General features: G+C 50.8%; 1 protein-coding gene and 1 pseudogene across 1 annotated transcript; one reads left to right on the top strand and one right to left on the bottom strand.

Annotated features, from left to right (window-relative positions):
- Positions 1–428: 428 nt before the first annotated feature.
- Positions 429–4,237, bottom strand: LOC125637835 (serine protease 27-like). Its single transcript, XM_048852872.2, has 4 exons — positions 4,074–4,237; positions 3,651–3,922; positions 1,044–1,213; positions 429–710 (listed from the first exon to the last, which is right to left on the bottom strand). Exons 1-4 carry the CDS (start codon positions 4,184–4,186, stop codon positions 429–431), a joined length of 837 nt encoding a protein of 278 aa, XP_048708829.1. The 5' UTR covers positions 4,187–4,237.
- A 278-nt stretch (positions 4,238–4,515) lies between these two features.
- Positions 4,516–24,543, top strand: part of LOC125639102 (serine protease 27-like) — a 28,169-nt pseudogene continuing 8,141 nt past the window's right edge.

Raw genomic sequence — 24,543 nt, 5'->3', positions numbered from 1 at the left:
ATAGATTAGATGGGGGATATGGAGATTAGGGATGGATGGACGGATGGATGGATGGAGGCGTGTGTGTGGGGATATGCAGGCAGACAGAGCAGGGCGTAGAGAGGCCAACAGACGGAAAGTCAGTGGCTCTGGAGACAGACAGATCAATAAATAGGGCTTGGATCAGAGAGATGAGAAAGTTGGGCTGTGGATGGCTGCAGAAGGACAGACAGACAGATGCTGAGTTTGCTCACACTGCCCTGTCCCCCCGCGGGTGTGAGCGAGCGAGGCGGGGGTGCATGCCCTCCCCAGGAGGTCTGTGCATGGGGCAGTGCCCCCTGGGGGGGCTGTACCGACAGGGCAGGTGCACCGACAGATCCCACCCCCCTTCCCAGCCTGGGGATAGGATGGGAGGTGGTCCAGCCACCCCTCCCACCCGGTAGCCCTTTCTAGACCTCCATGAGGAGCCGCCCCATGAGCAGCAGCAGCCAGGTGGTCATGCCTGTCCTTGCGGCCCAGACAGTCGCAGCGTTGCCAAGCATGTTCCTCCCCTTCTCGTCTGGCACAAACTCGATATCGGGGATGTGTCTGTGGATCCAGGCCTCGTAGGAGGTGAGGCGGATGTAGACCCCAGGGCGGTTCTTGATGGCACAGCCTTCGCCCCAGCTGATGATCCCGGCCAACAGCCACTCCTTGGACACCTTGCAGACCAGCGGGCCGCCGGAGTCCCCCTGTGGGGGCAGAGACGGGGGTGTCGGAAGGAGAGCGGAGAGCGGCGCTGGGGATCGGGGCCTTGTGTGCGTGTGAGCAGCCCTGGCTCATGCTGGAGTGAATCAGGCTAAATGGAACACCCGGCTAGACAGGCTGGTCCAGGGTAGCAGAGAAGGGGCAGGATACCAGGCTAGATGGGCCCATGGGTCTGACCCAGGGTGAGAGGCAGGATACTGGGCTAGATGGGCCCATGGACCAGCAGGGAGGGGGCGGGATACCAGGCTAGATGGGTTCATGGGTCTGAACCAGGGAGGGTGTCAGGACTCCGCCTTCCCTGGCCAGGAGGCACTCACCTTGCATGTATCCTTCATGCCCTCAGCATACCCGGCACACATCATGTCGTTCTGGATGGACTTGGGCGGGAAGTTCTCGCCCACCACCGTGTTGTAGAGATCCCTGCAGGTCTCCTGGTCTATAATGGGCACTTGAAGCTTCTGGAGGGTCTGTGGAGCTGGCAGGTCCTCTGGGAAGGAGAGCCAGAGACAATGGTGAGGGGCCCAGATGGCTCTGAAGCAGAGCCATCGATTCTAAAGGGAGTGGAGGATGGGGGGAGATCAGAGCATCTCCCCTCTCATCCAGAGCAGTCGTCCATGTCGGGTGCTATTACACAGTCCCCGTGGGAACATCTGTGTACCGGTGATGGGCCTTGTTCAGTCAAGGGGAATCTCTCTGGACTCAACGGTGGACATTCATTGTCTGAATTGTTGTTTAACAACAAAAACATAAGTTTTTATCACCCAAGATTTGTTTAACCTTTTTTTTGGTGGGGAGGGAGGTCAGTTTCAAATGATCAGGCTCTGTTTTGGGAGGTTTGCTTTTCATTGGTTGTTGGGTTTTGTTGATTGACTATCGTTTCTTTGTTTGGGTTTCATTGATTAGGTTTGCAGTTTGGCTTATCAGTTTTCCTTTCTCAGGTAGTGGGTTTCATTTGCTGGGTTTCTGGTTTCATTGATCTGTTTTTGTGTTTTGCTTGTTGAGTGCTTTACTGGGGTTTGGGTTTCATGTCTCACATTTCATTTAAGGGATTTTGTTTCTCGGGCTTTGGGTTGTTTCATGTATTATTTATTGGGTATTGTTTATCGGGTTTTATGTTGCCATGATCGGGTATTATTTGTCAGGTTTCGTATTTCTGTTATCAGTTATTGTTTATTGGTTTCCATGATTGGTATTGGTTATCGGGTTTCATGTTGCATTTATTGGCTATTGCTCATTGGGTTTCATATTTCCACTATTGGATACTGTTTATTGGTTTCCATTATTGGGTATTATTCATCAGGTTTCATGTTGCTATTATTGGATATTGTTCATTGGGTTTTTTGTTTCCATTATCGATATCATTTATCGGGTTTCATGTTGCATTTATCGGGTATTATTCATTGGGTTTCACATTTCCGTTATTGGGTATTGTTTATCGGTTTCTATTATCGGGTATTATTCATCAGGTTTCATGTTGCCATTATTGGGTATTGTTTACTGGGTTTCACTTTTCTATTATCGGCATTGTTTCTGGGTTTCATGTTACATTTATCGAATCTTGTATATCAGGTTTCATGTTTCTGTTGTCAGTAGACTTGGAAGGATTAGATTTTTATCAGTAAATGTTGGTAGACATCAGTCTCACCGAACACACACACAAACGGACGAGAAAATATTTCCATCGATGGTAACAGAAATTTACATATATCCTTTGTATATTTTGACGTGATTTCGACAATTTGTGTTAGCAGTTATAAAGCTTTCACTCTTTGAAATCAGTGTCTGCAGTCATTCAATAATTACTGTCTGACGCAGCCTGTTTTCGGATGGCCCCCCATAATTCCCCACAATTGAACATTTTAATTGATAAAAATAAAAAGATGCTTAAAACTCATAATTTTGGGCAACTGTGAAAATTTGCATGGATAAAAGTAAGAAAAAAAAGCTTAAAAATAAATATCGGTATCTGGTTGAAATGATAAAAAAATAAAAATCAAATTCTACCAAGGCTAGTTATCAGATCTTTTTTATCGGGTTCTGTTTTTCCGTTACCAGTTTTCCTGTTTCATTTATTGGGTACCGTTTATTGGGTTTGGTGTTTTCTTGATCAGGTTTCATTTATTGGGCTTGCATTTTCATTTCTTTCTTCATTGTGTTTCATTTATTTTATTTCATTTGTCATTTATCTCGTTTCCTTTGTAGCGTATTGTGGTTTGTTTATCTTATTTCATTTACTGTTTATTGTATTTCACTTATTGTTGTTTGTTTTTCATTTATCGCATGCCACTTATCGTTGATTGGATTTTGCTTATTGGGTTTCCTTCTATCACCTTCCATTTTTATCATGTTTTGTTTCTTATGTTTCATTGATTGTTGATGGTGTTTTACTGATCAGGTAGTGTTTGTTGGGTTTCCTTTGTCATGTTTTTTTTTTACCACTGATCATGTTTTGTTTATTGGTTTTATTTGTTGTATTCCTTTTATCATTTCTCAGGTTTGTTTATCAGTTTCATTTATCATGTTCTGTTTATCATTTATTGCGTTTGGTTTATCAATTGTGCTCCTTTCATCATTTATTGGGTTTTGTTTTTAGGTTGGTCATTTATTGGGTTGCGTTGTTAGGTTTTCTTTATCAATTGCATTCATCGGTTTCTGTGTTTTGTTTCTCGGGATCCGATTTTGTTTACCGGTTCCCCGGTTTCCCCCTTTTCGAATCCCCCCACAAAGTTCTTCTTCGTAGACCATTTCCCATCATGAATCGTCTCGGGAAAAGAAATCTCAAATCCTGAACCTACTAAATAACCATCCCTTCCTCTGCATCCTTCACCCCAACTGCTGACTCCCACCTGCCCCTCGAGCCCACCGCTTCCCTAGTCTCTCTGCCCCAGTGCCATGATCCCAAAGATAGCTCCAAAGACACCTACCACCTTCCTGGATGTTGCCCCAGCCAGTCACCCAGCATTTCATGCCTGCTGGGAACTGAACAGAGGCCGTTGGGAGGCAGATGGGGAGGATATAATTGGTGAATTGGATGGGTCTCTCCAGCTCCACCAAGGCTATGTCACCGCTGGAGGATTCCCCTGAGTATATCGGGTGGCGGATGATGCGTCTCACGCCCAAGGACAGCTTGTGAGGTTGACTGTTGGCCAACTTGTTGACTCCCAGCAGCACCGCGTAGTTGGAGGTGTCCATACTCCTGAGAATGGAGAGAGGAGTCAGAAAAGGGGGTTGGGTGGGGGGGCTGCGGGCTGGGATTGGGGGGCACCGGCAGCGCTGGGGGTCAGAGGAGCCCAGGACTGGGACAGCAGGGGGGCTGCGGGTCGGGATCAAGGGACGTTGACACTCACCGTTGGAAGCAATGAGCTGCCGTCACCACCCACTGGTTGGAGATGAGGGATCCCCCACACAGGTGTTTGTTGTACCAGAGCAGACTTGCCTGCCAGGGCCATTCGCCCTCCATCGAATCCTCACCCCCCACGCTCCGGTACTGAGCTCTGGGGCGGCCACATACTGGGGAGAAGGAGGCGGGGGATGCTCAGACAGGCTGGGGGGGATTGCTGGAGCTAGCAGAAAACAGCTGGGTACATCTGGGGCTCATCCCCACACCCCTGCCCTAGGCAGATCTTGAACCAGCCCCACGTTGGGCCCTGGCTGGATCCGTCTCCCACAGCAGAACCAGACAGAGCCCCGATCCAATTGGCTGCTGGGAGCCAGTTGTCTGGGTAACCCCAGCTGTGTGTTACTAATGGGGAGGGAGGGACCAGAAACTCACCTCTATTGGACCGGATCATGTGGGTGCTGGGAACTGAAAGAGATCAGAGAGAAGGTAAGAGATCAGACCCGTGGGCCCACCGAGCCCAGCGTCCTTGCCCCCTCCCTGTCAACTGGGATCAGATCACGGGCAAAATTTCTCCCCAGCCTTCCTGAGTTTGACACTGGCTTCTCCTCTGAGGCATGAAGTTTGTAGCGCAATCTATATGTGTGGTCCTCGGCCAGGGGTTCTCAAACTTTTATTCCTGGACCCCCCTTTGAAAATATATCAGGTTGTGATGGTCCCCCCCCACCCCCGACTTTTGGTACTGGACATAGTTTTCACGGTATCTGGTGCAGATCCCTGCAGAGCTAGGTAACTATACCAGGCCACCCTTCAGAGCTGGGCTCCCGGCCAGCAGCTGCCACTCTCCGGCCACCCAGCTCTGAAGGCGAGGGAAAAGGACGAGCAAGGACCGAAAAAGGAGTTCATGTCCGTGAAAACCTGGACGTATGGAAACCGGCTACAATTTTGGTGATCTTGCAACCCCCCCCACAGTAGCCTTGCGACCCCCTTTTGGGACAGGACCCCCAGTTTGAGAAACACTGTCTCTAAGCGTGTAGGGAATTTCTCTCCTTCCTCCAGATATTCCGCACTTTGGCTTGAAATCCTGGGAAAACTCGTGACCCCGTCGCGTCCTGCAGCAGGGCGATCTGCAGGTTAACTGAATTCTACATTAGGCTTTATTGCCATTGGTCAGTCCCACCCACATTCACATCGCTTGGCACTGTGTTTTTAGCTACCCAGGACCTACCTCGTGCCACATGTGAAATCAGCACTCATCTCCCGCGGAGGGTGGTACAATAAATCAGTTTTCACGGCAGCAGATAGATCAGGGCCCCGTTGTGCCAGGCGCTGCACAGACCCCCCACGACGGAGATCACTGCACAGCCCGCTGACTGAGATCAGAGCCTCTATTGTGCCCAGCACTGTACAGACCCTGTGACCAAGATCAGGGCTCCCCTTGTCCCGGCCACCACCCAGACACAGAGAGAGAGAGAGGCAGTCCCCGGCCCAAAGAATTTCCGGTCTGAATAACAAAGAGAGACAAATGGCGGGGGAGGGAGGGGGGAAACTGAGGCACAGAGTGGCCTAAATCATACTGGCTCTCTGATCAGAAGCCATTGAGAGCTGAAAGAACACCTGCCTTCTTAAGGCTGGGCATGACATAACCACCGCCGGCTAATATGGGTGTGAGGCAAACTCCCCCATGGGGCGGGGGGGGACCCACAGCTGCCTCCTGCAGGGACCGTAGCACTTTCCAGCAGGGGTGACAGGAGCTGCAGACAGGATACTGGACTAGATGGGCCCATGGGGCTTATCCAGGGGGTGGCAGGATACAAGGCTAGATGGATCCATTAGTTTCATCTACAGATGCTCTCATGGGGACAGGTCCAGGATTTCCCAATGTGAATCTAAGTTGAACTGGAGGTTTCCGGGCCCCCATCTCTGTGGTCTGAACTTCCCCTGGAGCAAATTTGACAGGCCAGGGGTCCCAGGGCAGCTGCAACTGGCCGAACCCCTGTCTACCCACTCCCCTGTCCTCAGGCCTCTGATGAGGAGGAGGGGGGAGGCAGATTGTAAGGCCAAGGGGGTGGGGGGGGAGGGGGTTCAGGCTGGCCTCTGTGACTGACCCCATTCGGGGCCCCTTGGCTTTCCCAGCCCTACAAGCGCCTTCTCCCTGCGTGGAGCTGACGCCCAGGCCCCGAGGAGGAGAGGTGACAGGCATACACCCACACGCAAGGGCAGATGATGTTGAGTCACTGTCAGGGCTGGGAATAGAACCCAGGAGTCCTGGCTCTCAAGCCCCCTGCTCTGACCTCTCAACCCCACTCCCCTGCCAGAGCCAGGGTGAGAACCCAGGAGTCCTGGCTCCCAACCCCCACGCTCTAACCCACTAGACCCCACTCTCCTGCCTTCCCTTCCCCGAGTCCTGGCTCTCACCTCTGGAGAGCGATTCCATCTCGTTGCAGCCTTTCCAGTAGAAATCCAACGTGCTGGCAGCCGTCCCTGCCAGCCCGGCCAGGACGAGGAGCCGCAGCCCCCCCCAGCCCATCACCCATCCCTTCTGGGCAGCTCCTCGCCCCTCCCCCATACCACTCCTGAAGGGTACAAGCACAGCCTCTCCTGCGAGGCAGCCAACGAACAGCTGCCGGGTGCCCTCTGGGGCTCGGGACTCCTATATACCCAGGCGAGCAGGGCGGGGAAAAAAGTGGCCCAACTCGTTCTAGGTGAGGATCCTAAGCTTTGCTCCAACTTGTGTGTGGTGGAACCCAGGAGTCCTGGCTCCTAGCACCACCCCCACGCTGCTGTAACCCACTAGCCACACTCCCCTCCCACAGCCGGGATAGAAACCAGGAGTCCTGGCTCCCAGCCCCCCCACCCTAACCATTAGACTGCACTCCCCTCTCAGAGATGGGGATGGAACCCAGGTGTCTGGGATCTCAGCCCCACCTGCTCTAACCCACTAGACCCCACTCCCCTCCCACAGCCGGGATAGAAACCAGGAGCCCTGGCTCCCAGCCCCCCCCCCCGCCCTAACCATTAGACTGCACTCCCCTTGCAGAAATGGGGATAAACCCCAGGAGTCCTGGCTCCCAGCCCCCCCTGCTCTAACCCACTAGACCCCACTCCCCTCCCATTCTGCTGGGCACTGCGCAGACCCTGCCCAAGACTGGGGCCCCTGATGGACACCCGTGAATGTTCAGTGCTGGGATTTTATTACAGTAATCGGGTTAGTATAGTAATCGGTGTCTGGGTGGTAGGTGACCACCCATCTGTCTCCTATCGATCACCTATCATTGCTCCCATGAAACCCCACTATCCCCCAATTTCTAACTCCTTTGGTAGCTCCGGATTTACACTGGGCTCACGGGGGTCAGACTCCGGCCTTGCCGGCCAAGCCCCTAAAGCCGCCGGGAGACTAGGCTAGATGGGCCTGTGGGTCTGAGCCAGGGTGAAAACCCCCCAGTCTCTGCATTTTATTATTTTTCACCAGATTCTGTAACTTTCTCCCTGGCGGTTTTGAAGCTAAGATCTCCGGTTCATTGCTTGTGACCTGGTTTGTAAAACTCTGAAGATAACCCATGCTAGAGACGTTTCCGGTATTATTAATGAGCTGGTATTGACCTATAATTATGGTGATTACTATTATTTAACTCAAACGGCCAAAATGCACTTGGGAGGAACACATTTTGAGTTAAATTTCGGCAGCTCGGGCCTTCGTGTCTTACTCTCTGTATTGTGGTACCACCTCCAGTGCCCGGAGATGGATTGCTACCCCGGACAAAACCCTTTCATTCTGAAACCTCTCTTGCTCTTCCCAGGAGACCTCCAACTGCCATGGGAGCAGAGGCGAGTGGGTTGGAAATGGTACGGTCCCATTCGATCTTCAAGGCTCAGTTTTCTCACTGCTCGGGCAGTGCCTAGACCGGTCCCAGCTCTTACTGTTTACTCCACCCACACGCCCACCCACGCCAGGCATGCCACCCTGGCAGTTAGCCCAGTTCCTCCTCCCGCCCACGCTGGTCTATGTGCCTGCTTCTGTGAGATGCCCTGGCTGCTTGAGGAGGGTAACTCAAGTTCTCCCCAGTGAGAACAGCTGCTCGTGACCCACCACCTCCCATCTGCCTGCCAATCTCCTAATATAATCTAATTTAATCTGCCTGCCCTAATCTCTGTGCCCGTCACTCTGATAAACTGACCTTTCTCTCCTAAATCTGATATTTCCTAGTCTTGTCCCTCCTAACTTTCTAATCCAAAACCTCTCTCCTAATCTCATCTAATTTTATCTAATCTAATCTAATAATACCCCCGGATACCTAATCTATTCTAATTTGAGCCTCTCCTAATCTAATCTAATCTAATCTAATCTAATCTAATCTAATCCAATACAATATGACTCCCCTGATAACCTAATCTCTTCTAATATGAGCCTTTCCTAATCTAATCTCACCAAGTCTAATCTAATCTGACATTCTGAAAATCTAATCAAATATGATGCTTTCTTAATGTATTCTTAAGGTGAGTTTCAGAAAATCTGATGTAAACCTCTGAAAATCAAATCTGAAACTCATCTGACTATCGACTAATCTAATATCTCTCTCTCCAACTATTTCAGTGCTTCAGTCACCCAGCTTCTGTCCTGTTAGATTTGCTACCCAAATTGTCCATCTACTTCTCTTTTAATTGAGTTGAATCTAATTTCTAACTAAAATAATCTTCCACTTGCTACTTCGCTCTTAAACTAAACTCTCCTCAATTCTGTCTTCCCTGATCTAATTTCTACCTCCATGATCTAATTTTATCTATTCTGAAAGACACCAATTTAATCTCATCTCCTCTAATCTAAAATATCCCTGTTCCAATCCAATCCAATTTAATCTGTTACTCCATAATCTAAGATAACCTAATTATCTCTTCTACGAACATCTGGGCACTTCATATATTAATCTAACTGCTCTATTAATTTAGAGCCTATTTTTAAAAGTAATTATTGTAATCGCCTTGATTTGGACTTTAGATCCACTGGCTGTAAGGATTTATGCCCAGCTCTCTGAGGGGAGTGGGGGGTCTAGTGGTTAGAGCAGGGGGGCTGGGTTCTGTCCCTGGCTCTGCGGGGGCAGTGGGGGCTAGTGGGCTAGAGCTGTGGGGCTGGGAGCCAGGACTCCTGGGTTCTGTCCCTGACTCTGGGAGGGGAGTGGGGGCTAGTGGGCTAGAGCTGTGGGGCTGGGAGCCAGGACTCCTGGGTTCTTTCCCAGGCAGGGCAGGGATAGGAATACAGTAGTTAATACAGATGGGTCTGGGAGACCAGACTCCTGCACTCCAGTCCACACCCTATCATTCTCTTACCACTGCCCATGGCAAGGCAGCCTTCTCTCAGTGCCTTAGTTTACCCATGTGGCCAGCGCCGCCCTCCTCTCCTGGGATGTGGCGGTGGCCGGATGCGCGCCCATCTCTGCAACACCTGTCGGGTGTCAGCGACACACTTCAAACCAAAACAGTCACACTTCCAGCTCAGCTTGGTCCAACCGTATTGGGAATTGTTGGAGAAGCGACTCGATTCTGTGGCTTTTAATTTCTTTTATGTTTGCAAGGGAGCGTAGCGTTTAAAACCACACGGGCAGGCCCGGCAGGCTTCTACTTCAGACACGGGGCGTCAGGAAAAGCCCTGGCTCTGGGCAGGGATGGGGGGGTGGGGTCTAGCTGAGGCCCTGCGGTGGGACTGGGGTCCCCTGGCTCCTGCTGCAATAAACAGTGGGAGCGGGTAAAGCCTTCGTGGCTGCGGGCGGGATTGGGTGGGCAGACGGCATCACAAAGGGAATTTGAGCGACGTGAAGCATGTTTGCCTTTTGTAAACACAAGGTTTAAGATGTAAAGGTTTCAGAGGGGCAGCCCTGTGAGCCTGTATCAGCAAGTTTCAGAGGAACAGCCGTGTTAGTCTGTATTCGCAAAAAGAAAAGGAGTACTTGTGGCACCTTAGAGACTAACCAATTTATTTGAGCATGAGCTTTCGTGAGCTACAGCTCACTGATGAAGTGAGCTGTAGCTCACGAAAGCTCATGCTCAAATAAATTGGTTAGTCTCTAAGGTGCCACAAGTACTCCTTTTCTTTTTGTATCAGCAAGGACTCCTCGCTGGTTTTGCGACTACTTAAATCGAAGCTCGGGCTAGAAAGCGATTTGTCGCTTTTTAGAGCAGGAGTTGAAGTCTGGTTGGTTGGGTTTTTTTTTTTACCACGGCTTAAGCAAGAGCCGTTTTAGTCTTTTGGTGGGAACCCCCGTGGCTGAATTCCGTGTCTATCTATCAGACATGAGCCGACCTTCTTTTGTTAGTCGCGTGGGGGAATCTGTCCCTCTTGCGGGATTTGCGGGCTCTAAGGTTTGTGCGAGCGGGAGCAAGAGAAAAATGCAGGAAACAAGGCGGGGCGGGAGGGAGCGAGATTAGAACGATACTCCTGTGCAGGGCTCTAGGGTCTAGTGGGGGGCTGGGAGCCAGGACTCCTGGGTTCTATCCCTAGCTCTGGGACGGGAGTGGGGTCTAGTGGTTAGAGCAGAGGGAGCTGGGACCCAAGGATGCAAACTTTAATGGTGAAATGTGGCAGCTGACTAGAATCCAAGAGTCCCTGCCTCCCAGCTCCCCCCTCCCCACCCGGTAACCTCATTAACGCCTCAGACAAAGGGAAAGAGACACAATTTGTCTCTACGATGCTTCCACTTATTTATGGTGGCTGATTGTTTTATTACTGAGGTTTTTATGGCTGTGCCCTGGGCAGGCTCGCAGGTTTGGACAAACACACGTATAACTCCATAAATGCATTTTGATAGCCCTAATTGTGCGAGAAAGAAGCCATTTAAGGTTAGGGTTAGGCAGTTTCCACGGTATGCATCCGATGAAGTGAGCTGTAGCTCACGAAAGCTCATGCTCAAATAAATTGGTTTGTCTCTAAGGTGCCACAAGTCCTCCTTTTCTTCTTGGTGTGAACCCAGGAGTCCTAGCTAGAATTCAGATTGGAATGCAGAGGCGGCTGCCTCTTGGCGCCAGAGGAGCCCTCCCCATGCGGTGTTATGTGTGGCTGTTCCCCAGTTGCTCTGTGTGATGAAGGGGGACTGTTCTTAATGTTTCCTCTGAATAGTGTGGGGGTGCCTCAGTTTCCCCTATGCAGTTCTTAAGTATCTAGGTGGTGAGATAAGTGTGTATGATCATTGCAGAGCCCTAGAGGGCAGGTGTGTGCAGGGGTCTGGACACAGAGAATGGCTGACACCCTGTTTCCTGGCCACTGATGGCCTGGCCCTTCCCCCCCACAAGGTGAGAGATAAAGGGTTGGAGAACAAAGGAATCTGGTGACCTCCTGGCCCGGGAAAGGGACAAAGCCCAGAGGAGGTGGGGCTGGAGGGAGTTTCAGTTTGGGTCTGGCTGGAGACATGGAGTGAAGGGCAGACGGGGTTGTCTGGCTCACTGCCCCCCCAAAATGGACCCAGCTGAGGGGTCCTGTTCTCTGCACCTACAAGCTCTGTGTTAGACCATGTTCCTGTTGTCTAATAAACCTCTGTTTTCCTGGCTGGCTGAGAGTCCCGTCCGACTGCGGAGTTGGGGGGCAGGACCCTCTGGCTTCCCCAGGACCCCGCCAGGGCGGACTTGCTGTGGGAAGCGCCCGGAGGGGCAGAGGAGGCTGAATGCTCCGAGGTCAGACCCAGGAAGGTGGAAGCTGTGTGAGCTGTGTGTCCTGCAGACAGGCTGCTCCCAGAGGGGAGACTTCCCCAGAGTCCTGACTGGCTTCGTGGGGAGCAGTTCCAGAGCATCGCCCAGGGACGCCGTGACAACTGGTGGCAGCGGTGGGATGTACTGCACCCTGCGGATGGTGCTTCCTGCAGTAAGCGACTGGGGAGCAGTAAAACAAAGGGGGATTGACGAGGACCAGGTGTGCTGAAGGCTCAGAGAGGAGCGGTTTTGGGGGGAGGTTAACCCCTGGGAGTGTGTGACCAGCGAGAAGGACTGTGCAGTAATGGGGTCCCCCTGGGGACCGCGAGGAGCAGTCTCAGGGGCGGAGGAGCCTGCGGCTTGGCCCTGGGAGAGAGAAGGACTTTTGCAGTAACAGGGTTCCCCTGGGGATTGCAGCGAGCGGTCTCAGGGGCAGAGGAGTCTGCAGCTCGACCCTGGTAAAGAGGGGGTGACCTCAAGAAGGGCTGGCACACTCGGGGTTCTCCCTGGAAACCATGGGGAGCTGAGAGCACACAGGCCTGTGAGTCCACAACAACTTGGGAAGAGCGGAGCAATGGCCTGTCACCATCTCCTTCAGAAGGACATTGTAATCCTGTGCAGAAAGAGAGGTTGAGCATTGGAAAGTTCATCAAAGCACAGTTCATCGTGCAGCTGGAGGAGGATGACGGCTCTAAGGAGCAGATTCCTGACCCCAAAGGGGGCTATAGCAGGATCTGGGAGCAGCTGGAGTGGGAGCCAGGCATTGCCAAGACTCCTGTCCCCGACCAGATGAGGGTCTTCACGATCGGGTTCCCCATCAGGGGATCGGAGACCGATGGGATTGGAGCTGAGTCCGAGAGAGCAAGAGGACTGTGAGCCAGCGAGAGCCCAAGAAAGAGCTGCAGAAGCAGCAGCAGCATGAACTGGCGGTGGTGGGGTGGAGAGGCCTAGGGGACCTCCCAGGGGTGAGTGGGGATAGACCCCAGGGTGCCAGTCCGCAGGGAACCTCGAGACTAAATCGCTGCCCCTGGTTAAGGAGGGGGGGGTGTGGATGCCCACCTCACTGCCTTTGAGCTGGCTGGCGATTTGAACCAAGGGGACCCTGCGGAAAAGCCCCGGTGTCTAGCTCCCTTGCTGGGTCCCAAGGCCATAGACTCTGTCAGCCAGATGGGTGGGGAGGTGAACAGGCTCCCACTCCTGACCCCAACCTATATGTCTGTGTGGAGTTTCCTGGGGCCAGGCCCCTCGGACCCCAGTGGGAGCGGGAGGTGATGGTCAATGGGGAGACATTCCTGGGGTGGCGAGATCCTGGGACAGAGAGAACTGTTGTCAGGCCCCGGGTGGTGCAGCCTCAGAGGCTGAGGGGCTGGGTGAGCTGGGTGAGGGTCCCAGGGACGAAGCCCCTCGCCCTGCCTATGGCCCAGATCCCTGTGCAGACCCAGGAGGGGTGGGGCTGGCTGGTCGTTGGGGTTCCCCAGGACACCAGCTGCGAGACCCTGTTGTGGGATGACTGTGTCTCTTTGGGACAGGATCCAGGCCCTGCTCCTGAAACGGCCAAGGGTTTGAATTTGAATCCAGGGAACCAATCGGTGGAGAGGGAAATGGTCAGTGAAAATGCAGATGACCTGGCTGGCAGCAGGGAGGAGCTGCTAGGCTCAGGGTACCTGCCTGCCTGTAACCAGACCCCTGGGGCTCCCCGCCCCCTTGCACACCAGAGAGGGGGCTCAGGCTGGCTCTGATGCAGTGAGGAAAGCAGCAAGCTCACTGCCTACCCCACCGGGACAGCAAGGGCAGCGCTGAGCAAGGGGGGAGCTGAGACCCCAGCTGAGTGGGGGGAGACACAGGCAGGGCAGGGGATCTGTGGGGAGTGGCAAGGTGCTTGGTAAGGAAAGTCTGGATAAGCCCAGGCAGCCTTGTGAGCTGATGGCTGTGTCTAGTCAGCAGGGTGGGAAGGCGAGGAGAGTGGCAGATGAGTGTCCCTGGACCTTGCCTGTTAGCTGGGTGGAGAATTGGGACAGGGAAGGAAACGTGTCTGTGTCTGTCAGGGGTATTGACTTGCCAATGGAGGGAGCTACCCTGATCTCCAAGCAGTTGTCTGTGACCAGCCTTGTGTGCTGAGACAAGGGGAATGAGATCCCAAGCTGTGTGTCTGGGAAAGGAGAAAGTGTGTCCGGCTCTTCTTTGTCCGTGGAGCAGACAGAAGGGGCCTTTCAGCCTGTGCTGGTTGAGGGTCGTGCCGTTGTCTCAGAGCTGGTTCTGGATCCAGCTAAAGCCCAGGAAGGGAAGGGTCCTAGGTTTGTGTCTGCTCTGGAGAATGGCCCTGTAACTAGGTCACATCCAGTTAGTGTCTATGTAAAATCCCAGAGACCAGACAATTCTGGTGCTTGTATTTTGCCCGTTGCTAGTGTGTGGCTGGGAAAGGGTGCAGCAACTCTGTCTAATCAGGGTGAGATCCTAGCCAGGGCACAAGGAGAGCGTGAAGGTGTGTGATTGTGTTACCTACTGAGGGTGTGGAAACCTGTAGCAAGAAGGAAAAGATTCCTGAACTTGTGTGTGGCAAAGGGAAGGAGAAGGCTTCTGACCTTTTATCTAGGGAGTCTGTAAGTTTGCCTGAAAGGGGATTGTGTAGGAATCCACCGGATGGGCCAGAGGTAATTCTGGATGTAAGGGAGACCCAGAAAGAGTCTGTTGTTGCTCAGGAAAGTGTTCCTCTAGAGCAAGCCCTCGGTAAAGAGGGTAAGGGCAGAATTTCTGTGAGGGGTGAATTGTTACACCCTGGGGAAAGGAATCCTCAGGGAGTCTTTGCAAGCAGTTTACTGCCACTGAAGGGTGTGCAAGTGATTTAATCAAGAAAGTTTCAGTACCTAACAGCCAGAAATTTTCTGTTGTGAATGGATCCACTGACTTTCCTGTTGAAGGATCCAGCGTGGAGAGCTTTGAGAAGGTCTCAGACGGAGTGAAAGCTGTTAAGAAAGTTGAACAGTCCTCTAACCAAGTGGCTGTGTTTGGCCAGCTTGTTGGGAGACAAGGTTGTTGAGAAAGGGATGTCTCCATGCTGGTTCTGTCAGTGAACAGTATGTGGCCCAGGTCAAGATGGGGGCTCTTAGCCAAGAGAGCCCGAATTGCAGCCCTCCAGACTGGAGCGCTGGGAGAAGACCCGATCCCAGTTTGACCCCCTGGGGTTTTGGGGTGGCTAAAGGGCACGGGCCGCGTAAACCTTCCCACATGTGGCCTGCAAGTGCTATCGACCACCCCCGACCTAAGGGAGGGTGTGAAACTGGAAGGGCCTGGTGTAACTCCCACCTAGGAACCGGATAGATGCTGGGGCATTCATGGGAACGTTGGTGGCTTCGAACTTCCCCAGGTCACTGGCAAAAGTGGGACCCTGCTCAGTTCGGTCTCGAAGGGGGGAGAGATGTGACGAAGCGGGACTGTTCTTAATGTTTCCTCTGAATAGTGTGGGGGTGCCTCAGTTTCCCTTATGCAGTTCTTAAGTCTCTAGGTGGCGGGATAAGAGTGCGTGATCATTGCAGAGCCCTAGAGGGCAGGTGTGTGCAGGGGTCTGGACACAGAGAATGGCCGACACCCTGTTTCCTGGCAACTGATGGCCTGGGCCCTTCCCCCTTGCAAGGTGAGAGCTAAAGGGTTGGAGAACAAAGGAATCAGGTGCCCTCCTGGCCCGGGAAAGGGACAAAGCCCAGAGGAGCGGGGGGCTGGAGGGAGTTTCAGTTGGGGGCTGGCTGGGGACGTGGAGTGAAGTGCAGACGTGGTTGTCTGGCTCACTGCCCCCCCAAAATGGATCCGGCTGAGGGGTCCTGTTCTCTGCACCTACAAGCTCTGTGTTAGACCATGTTCCTGTCGTCTAATAAACCTCTGTTTTCCTGGCTGGCTGAGAGTCCCGTCTGACTGCGAAGTTGGGGGGCAGACCCTCTGGCTTCCCCAGGGCCTCGCCTGGGCGGACTCGCTGGGGGAAGCGCCCGGAGGGGCAGAGGAGGCTGAATGCTCCGAGGTCAGACCCAGGAAGGTGGAGCCGGGGGAGCTGTGTGTCCCGCAGACAGGCTGCTTCCCGAGAGGAGACTTCCCCCGAGTCCTGCCTGGCTTCATGGGGAGCAGTTCCAGAGCATCGCCCGGGGACCCCGGGACACTCTGCCCCAGAGGCGGCTGCATCTCACCACCAGGGAGCCAACCCCCGGCTGTCTCACTAAGGGATGGATTCTTTCCCAGCCCCTTCCCCTACCAGTGCCAGGGGGCTGGCACGCAGCCCAGCTCACAAGGGCAGGGGCCCTGGAGGACACCTGGAGGAGCCCCTCCTGTTCAGCTCACCAGTAGCCACTTGCTCCCATTGCTGGGCCGTGGCTGACCCCTTGTGGCTCAGGACCCACACTGCAATGGTCGGGAACAGAGAGAATTAACCTTGGTACCCAGCACCCGGACCGGAGCGCTAAGCCACCAGATCTCCCTCCCTCTCTTGGCCGGGGATGGAACCCAGGAGTCCTGACTCACAGTCCCCCGCCCTGCTCTAACACACCAGACCCCACTCCCCTTCCAGAGCTGGAGAGAGAACCCAGGAGTCCTGGCTCCCAGCCCCCCCGCTCTAACCCACTAGACCCCACTCCCCTCCCAGAGCTGGAGAGAGAACCCAGGAGTCCTGGCTCCCAGCCCCCACGCTCTAACCCACTAGACCCCACTCCCCTCCCAGAGCTGGAGAGAGAACCCAGGAGTCCTGGCTCCCAGCCCCCCTGCTCTAACCACTAGACCCCACCCCACTCCGCTCCCAGAGCTGGGGAGAGAACCCAGGAGTCCTGGCTCCCAGTCCCCCTCATGCTCTAACCCACTAGACCCCACTCTCCTCCCAGAGCTGGGGAGAGAACCCAGGCATCCTGGCTCTACCCCCCCTGCTCTAACCCACCAGACCCCAGCCCACTCCCCTCCCAGAGCTAGGGAGAGGACCCAGGAGTCCCGGCTCCCAGCCCCCCACTCCCCTCCCAGAGCTGGGGAGAGGACCCAGGAGTCCCGGCTCCCGGCCCCCACTCCCCTCCCAGAGCTAGGGAGAGGACCCAGGAGTCCCGGCTCCCAGCCCCCACTCCCCTCCCAGAGCTGGGGATAGTCCCATCTCCCCTTCACACCCTGCAGCTGGAACCTCAGTAGCACCGTCAGTCAGAGGGTCTGTGTGGCGCCCATCACAGTGGTCTCCAGGCAGTCCTACAATGAACGAGATGGTGATCTGTCATACTCATCCCCATGGGAATTTAAAGGCTCTGTGTGATGAGTCAGCCAGGGCTGCATGGCTTGGAGGGGGTGAGTCACTGGGGAAGAAATGGGGCTGTCCATTTCAATATACCTCATGGGTCATTGTTATTGTTCGTGATTATTGCTTTTCTTTCTGGCTGACACACACCACCTCTTACCCTGACCCCAGCAGCAAGTTCATTGCAGTAAGGTGGAAATAGGCTTGCTGGTGTCAAGCTGCGGTAGCCAGTGGTTAGAGTTGGGAGCCAGGACTCCTGGGTTCTCTCCACAGCTCTAGGAGGGGAGTGGGGTCTAGTGGTTAGAGCAGCGGGCGCTGGGAGCCAGGACTCCTGGGTTCTCTCCCCAGCTCTGGGAGGGGAGTGGGGTCTAGTGGTTAGAGCAGGGGGGGGCTGGGAGCCAGGAGGCCTGGGTTCTCTCCCCAGCTCTGGGAGGGGAGTGGGGTCTAGTGGTTAGAGCGGGGGGGCGGGGGCTGGGAGCCAGGACTCCTGGGTTCTCTCCCCAGCTCTGGGAAGGGAGTGGGGGCTGGTGGGTTAGAGTGAGGTGGGGCTGGGAGCCAGGACTCCTGGGTTCTATTGACGGCCAGCAAGGGGCCGTGCGGCTCACACCGCTTTAAACCCGTCCACCTTCCGTCAAGGCAAATGCTTATCTTGGCATAACTCCCTGAGCCTGGTCGTGCAAACATCATCACCCCTCATGTCTCAGGGCACGCCCTGCTTGCGGTCCGGCGTGCACCAGTCTGCCCCCGTTACAGCACCCCCCAGCAGTGTTTGCCGGGCACCGAGCCCTGCAGGCACCGATCTTCCCTGTAATTATCCCTCTGACGGCGCCCTGAGCAGGCCGGGCAAGTCAGCCCCCTGGCAGGAAGCTCCTGCAAGGCTGGGATGCTTCGGAGGTGAGATCAGGCAGGGCCTTGCAACAGGATTTCCCACCCCTCCAGGCACCTGGGACCGGGAGCCAGGCCCTCGAGGGCTGCACGACCGCTGTGAACACCCCGCAGCAGCCTCCATGAAGCATCAGCCGGGATCCGAGAAACCCATTGGCCACGGAGTTTGCGTTTTCACAGGGAATCTTTAGTTTTTACATGTTGTGAACCAACTAAAACCTTGTACAGTGGAACCCCGATTGCCCGATCAAACTGGGACCGGGCCCGGATCAGATCACCAAAAATTCAGATCATCAGGAGAACGGGCGGGGCTCCGGCCAGGGGTGCCGGAAAAGCAGGGGGCCAGCGGGAAGAGGCAGTGTGAGGTCAGGTCTCGGAGGGGTGGGGTGGGGGCGGGGCCAGGGGTTGGGTGCCTGCGCCCCCCCCCCCGACCACTTTTAGGGCACTTCCGCCACTCCTGGCTCCGGCTGTTGGCCCTGGGTGGCCGGGCTCCAGCTGTCAGCTTAAAAACTGTCAAAATAATCAATACAGCGTTGTGTTCAAACCCCTCTTCAAAACTCACCCACGCGTGATGCCGACAACGGTGCGGCTGCTGATGTGTACAGCTTGCCATTGACCATGGTTTTCTTGTGGTCCTCTGTCTGCCTGCCTCCATCAGGCATCTCTTGTCATACACACAGACTGGGGCAGAGATGGTGTGTGTGTACAGCGCCTGGCGCAATGGGCTTGTGGGCCATGACTGGGGCTCCTAGGCGCTAACGTAATACCCCTAATAAATACCGTACAGCACCTGGCGCAATGGGCTTGTGGTCCATGACTGGGGCTCCTAGGCGCTAACGTAATACCCCTAATAAATACCATACGGCGCCTGGCGCAATGGGCTTGTGGGCCATGACTGGGGCTCCTAGGCGCTAACGTAATACCCCTAATAAATACCGTACAGCGCCTGGCGCAATGGGCTTGTGGGCCATGACTGGGGCTCCTAGGCGCTAACGTAATACCCCTAATAAATATTGTGCAGCGCCTGGTGCAATGGGCTTGTGGTCCATGACTGGGGCTCCTAGGCGCTAACGTGATACCCCTAATAAATACCGTACCGCGCCTGGCGCAGTGGGGCCGTGGTCTCTGACTGCTGCTTTTAGGTGCAACCATAATAACCTAATGCAAAATGCTCCACGCCTGACACAAGGGGCTCCTGCTTCCGTGACTGGTATTACCATAATACACCTAATGACGAACAAGATTGTTCTAGATTATTGATGTACAATATGGTGATTACTTATACATCTCCCATCAAGCCACCTCCGGAGGTCTCCGTTGTCAACGTTTATTTGCTAGTTATTTGTTTAGTGCTGTTATCTGTCTAGTTGTTATATGTAAAGATATTTTATTTAATAAAATGTGCTTTGAGATCTCCTGATGAATACTTGGTTTGTATCTACAAGATAAGAACTAAATATTTATTTGTATTCGCTCCCGAGTTACTTATTAGTTTGTCTATTTTTACTTCTTAGGTATTTATAAGCTTGCTACTTATATATTTTTGATTAGTTTTTTGTTTCTAGCAATGTATTACTTTATTTTTATCTATGATTGCTCTTTGACAGCTATTTTTTGTTGTTTATTTATTTGTTCTTATCTATTTTGCCATTAGGGATTAAAAATGTTATTTACTTATTAGATTGTCATTTTTTATGAAGAAAGTCGATTATTTGGGCTATTTATTTACTCTTGGGAAAGTTAGTTCTTAGTCAATGGCTTGACCTATGCATTTCATATTCTTGGTTATTGATTATATAGCTCAGTGGTTTGAGCATTGGCCTGCTAAACTCAGGGTTGTGAGTTCAATCCTTGAGGGGGCCATTTAGGGATCTGGGGCAAAAATTGGGGATTGGTCCTGCTTTGAGCCCGGGGTTGGACTAGATGACCTCCTGAGGTCCCTTCCAACCCTGATATTCTATGCAAAAATGTGACTCCCATTGAAAGCAAAACTTGAATGAGAGGGAGGGATAGTTCAGTGGTTGGAGCATTGGCCTGCTAAACCCAGGCTTGTGAGTTCAATCCCTGAGCGGGCCATTTAGGGATTGGGGCAAAAATTGGGGATTGGTCCTGCTCTGAGCAGTAGGTTAGACTAGATGACCTCCTGAGGTCCCTTCCAACCCTGATAGTCTATGATGTGTTTATTTTTGTGACATTTATGTATTAGCTATTGTTCTTCAAATGTATTGGTTTACTTTTGGGGCATGTGTCCAGTAGCCATTGTTTTCTACACTTGTCACTTGTGGGTTAGATTACATTTAGTTATTGTTTGCATTTGTTCTTTTCTACGCTTTTTGTTATTTTGTATTTCTATTCATTATTATTTGTTGGGGTTTTTTTGACAATTTTTTTAGTTTCTAGTTATCTAGTTGTTTATCTATATTTGCTCTTTGATGCTTGTTATCTTTATTAGCACATCTATGGCTAATAAAGCCATTTGTTATCTGATAGTTATTTCTGTTTCTTTATTAGCTGTTCCTTCTTTATGAGCACTCTCTAGTGGTTTTGTTATGTGATGGTTAGTTTATTTTACTTGTTAGCTCTTCATTCTTTATTAGCACTTCATTCCTTTGCTGATCTTTCCTAATAAGAACGATCTATTGATTTTTCTGTTTTGTGGTATTTGTTTTTATTTCTTAGCCGTTATTTTGTTAATAGCACTGTTTATTGTTATTGCTATTTTTGTTATTTCTTTTTATTTCTTAGTGCTTCGAAAGAAAGACAAGCTATCTATTGTGCGTTTCCTATTTGATAGCTATTTCCTAGCCGATCTGTCTTTAGTAACGCTCTCCACTGGTTTTGCCATTTTTTTCTTAGCTGTCTGTTGGGGTCCCACCACTCGGGCCTATTTTGTGCTCAGACATCAAGCTTGTGGGTGAGATATCAGTAATTAAATAACTGCATCCCCGGTGGAACATGATGCATTTCCCCCGGCACAGTATGAGAGCTGTGTGGAACATGGAAATGATTTCAGCCTGGCATCCCTGGGCCCCTTGGGGGGGTCTGCAGACTGTGTCGGAGGGGTCCGCGAAAGGTTGTTGTTACCACAGAGCCGTGGTTTTCAACCTGTGATCTATGGACCCGGGGCGGTCCGTTGACTATGTCTAAGATTCCCAAAGACACCTCCTTTTGAAATTATTTCGGGGTCTGCAAATAAAAAAAAGATTGAAAGCCACTGTTTTGGATTCTAGCTCTTGATGAGTATTATCTAGTCCTTTTGTCTGTGAAATGCATTTCTTAGTAAATAGCTAGTTATTGGTTTGTAATTTATTCATCAGTTGTCATTTATTAATTTATATTTGTCTATTATTTGCATTGATTCTTTCCCAGCGATGTATTATTTTGTAATGTCTTTATTAGTTGTAATGTATTCGTTTATGGTGATCGATTATTTTTATTCGAGTTTTAGTAATGTATTAATTGGTTGTCATTTATTAGATATTTAACAATTATTTATTTCCTAGTTATTTATTCTTTGGTAATATATTGATTAACTCTCATTTATTAGTTTACATTTATCTATTATTTGCATTGATTCTTTCCTAGCTATTTATTTTGTAAAAGATAAACTAATAAATGACAGCTAATAAATGCATCATTTGTTTTTCTTATTTCCTAGCTATTTATTGTTTTGTAATATATGTATTGGTTGTCATTTATTAGTTAATCATCGCTTACTTTCTAGCTATTAATCTGTTATTTTCTTGTTATTTATTGTTTTGTAACATATTTATTACTAGTTTACATTTATTTATTATTTGCACTGATAATTTCCTAGTTGTTTTTTATTACAGACTTATTAGCTGTCATTTATTGGTATCTATTTATCTATCATTTGAGTTTCTTATTTCCTAGCTATTTATTGTTTTTAATATATTTATTAGCTGTCAGTTATAATTTTGTATTTATCTGGTATTCATATTTGTTAGTTCATAGTTATTTATGGTTTGTAATATATTTACTCAATACTATGTATTGGTTCATATTTCTCTGTAACTTGTATTGGTTACTTCCTAAGTATTCATTGTTTTATCATTCATTTATTAGCTGCGATTTATTAGCTTGTATATATCTATAACTTAATTTCCTAATTATTTATTGCATTCATATTAATTCGTTGTCAGTTATTAGTAGATTTTTGTCTGTGATTTGGATTGGTTATTTTCTAGTTATTGGTTGGTTTGTAAGATCGTTAGAGACCATTGGAAAGAGAGAGAATCTTGCAACATCCAAAATTGTAAGCAGAGCAAACCAATGTGAAGTATCAGACGGAGGGAGAAGAAGGTGATGGATATATTTAGGATCATCAACACGATTTCCATGGCAAGGGCTAATATGGAAACAGAAAAAGAGGGCGACCAATAGAGGAAAAAGCCAAATCCATCCCCATGATGCTCAGATGCTTGAGCAGACCAGAGCAAGACTGGAATAAGAGGTGGAAACTGGTGGATGCTCCATGCAGGTGTGGAAGCTTAAAGACAAATGTATTAGTTGTCAGTTATTGGTTTCTGTTTTTCTATTATTTGCATTGTTTATTTCCCAATTATTTATTGTTTGATAGTTTATTTGCTGTCATTTACTGGTGTATATTTATCTATTTCTTTGTAGAATTCTTGTCACATTTCTTACGAGGGCAAAATGGGAACAAGCCATTTCAATGGACCTGAAATGAATCCTATCAACGAGCTTTCCAAATGCAAGCTTATTTCAAAATGAAATTAAAAAACCAAACCCAAAACTTCCCTCCAAAATCTCGCTACATGTAAGGTTTTGAGCTTGTTTTGCTGCCTTTTGACGTGCTCTTCAAAACAAAACGTTCTTGAAATAGAGACATTCCCACGGATGGCTGCGCTTGCAACAAAATGGGTACTGTTGGAAGATTGTCAACCAGATCTAGTAATTCCTGGTTGCTGTGATTTATTATTATTCCTATTATTGAATAATTAATTAATTTCTATTTGATCATTATTTTAACCTCCTTTGTACTGTACTTTGAGAAATGCTGTTGGAAAGTACTAGATAAAATCTACAGAAATGATTATGAATAGTTATATTAATTGTAATTTATCGGTTACGCTTGTTATGCGCTTGTGATTTGTTAGCTGCCGTTTAGATTCTCAGCGGTTGAAATTCCCTCTGGGCTACTGCTTCCATCCTTTAGCATTTTGGGGGCGACTCGTTCTCTGCGGGGAATTGTCCTAGCTGCTCCATGGATCTTACATTTCCACCGATGGAAGAGTCATGGATTCTAAGGGCAAGAAGTCACCGGTAGATCATCTGGTTTGTCCACCTGTGTAGCCCAGGGCATTACATTTCATCCACTTCCTCCTGTGTTTAGTCCTGTAACTTGTGTTTGGTTAAGGTGTCTTCCAGGAAGGTCTCCTATCTTGATTGGAAGCTGACCAGAAATGGTGAAACCTTCCCTTCCCTCCCCTTCCCTTAGGAGTTTGTTCCAATACTTACTCACCTGAGCTGCTCAGAATCAATTATGGGAATTTGCCTGGCTTTAATGTCAGGCTGTTGGTTCTTTCTCTTCCTGGTTCGAGAGCCCATTAGTGCCCGGGACTGTCTCATATTAACTGGCCTCCAGGCCACATTAGAAGCCACCCAAAGATGGAGACTCCAGGTGGAGAATGTGTTGGGTTTTTTTTTAACCTGACTCCAGATTCCTCCCGGCACCTGCGACTCAACCTTCTTGTACTGACGACCCCGTTCAGACAGCACACCTCGGAGAGCGAACCCCTGTACAAATGACAAACGTTTTGTTTACTTAACACTATTTTCAATGCAGAGCTGGGTGGTGATAATACCGTATGTATTTTGCTTAGGAACAATGATCGCTGTGTTGGACGTTTGCCATACTTTTTATGTACATATGCTACATGGTGACGGAAAGGTGTGTGGGACTTTCTAAAAGGCTAGCTTTAAATAATAGATTTTAGAGCCGTTTCTCTCTGTTTCATGCGTGTACTCATGACCCCCACATAATGATCTTGTGACCCCCCCCCCCAGTTTGAGAACACCTGATCTCGGGGGATCGAAATCAGCATGAGGTATTGTTACGGTGGCCATCTGGCCAGCGTTGAAGCAGCCTGGCTGGTTTTTCGCCGTGCCCCGTCGCAGGGTGTCCCGGGTGCACAGGATCGGTGCTACGCCCCCGCTTTGCCACAGCCCCTCGGAGGCCCCCTCTTCCCCCCGGACTCAACATCTCTGGGCTCCAGCCCTCCAACCACACAAGCTCTGTCCAATGAGTCCAGCTGAGATAGAGGCCTACCCACGCCGCAGGGACCAATGCCCCGCAGCCACGATTTGCAGTGACGCCCGGCAGCCTGTAGTAGCCGGGTATTTTATCCGCCGGACCACAGCACGGGAAGTCCTTAGGTTAGCCCGGAGAAGCGAAGGTGAAGACAGACTCGACCCAGCCAAGCTGCCGTGGACTCTTTCGCCGTCTCTCTGCCAGTCCCGGCCAGGGGCATCGGAACGGGGGGGAAGGGGCCATGGCCCCATCAGTTTTAAATATAGCCCTCCCACTTGTTACAGGCTGTAAGGACGCGCGATGGGGGGGGGATGAAGAGGAGCGAGTGGGGGTGTGGTCTTGGAGGGAAGACGTGGTGGAGGAGAGGGGCCTCAGGAG

This window comes from Caretta caretta, chromosome 6 (genome assembly GCF_965140235.1).
Source record: "Caretta caretta isolate rCarCar2 chromosome 6, rCarCar1.hap1, whole genome shotgun sequence".
Classification (NCBI taxonomy): Eukaryota; Metazoa; Chordata; order Testudines; family Cheloniidae; genus Caretta; species Caretta caretta.
Note: the sequence above shows the minus strand (reverse complement) of the source record. Positions and strands in the feature narration are given on the sequence as shown.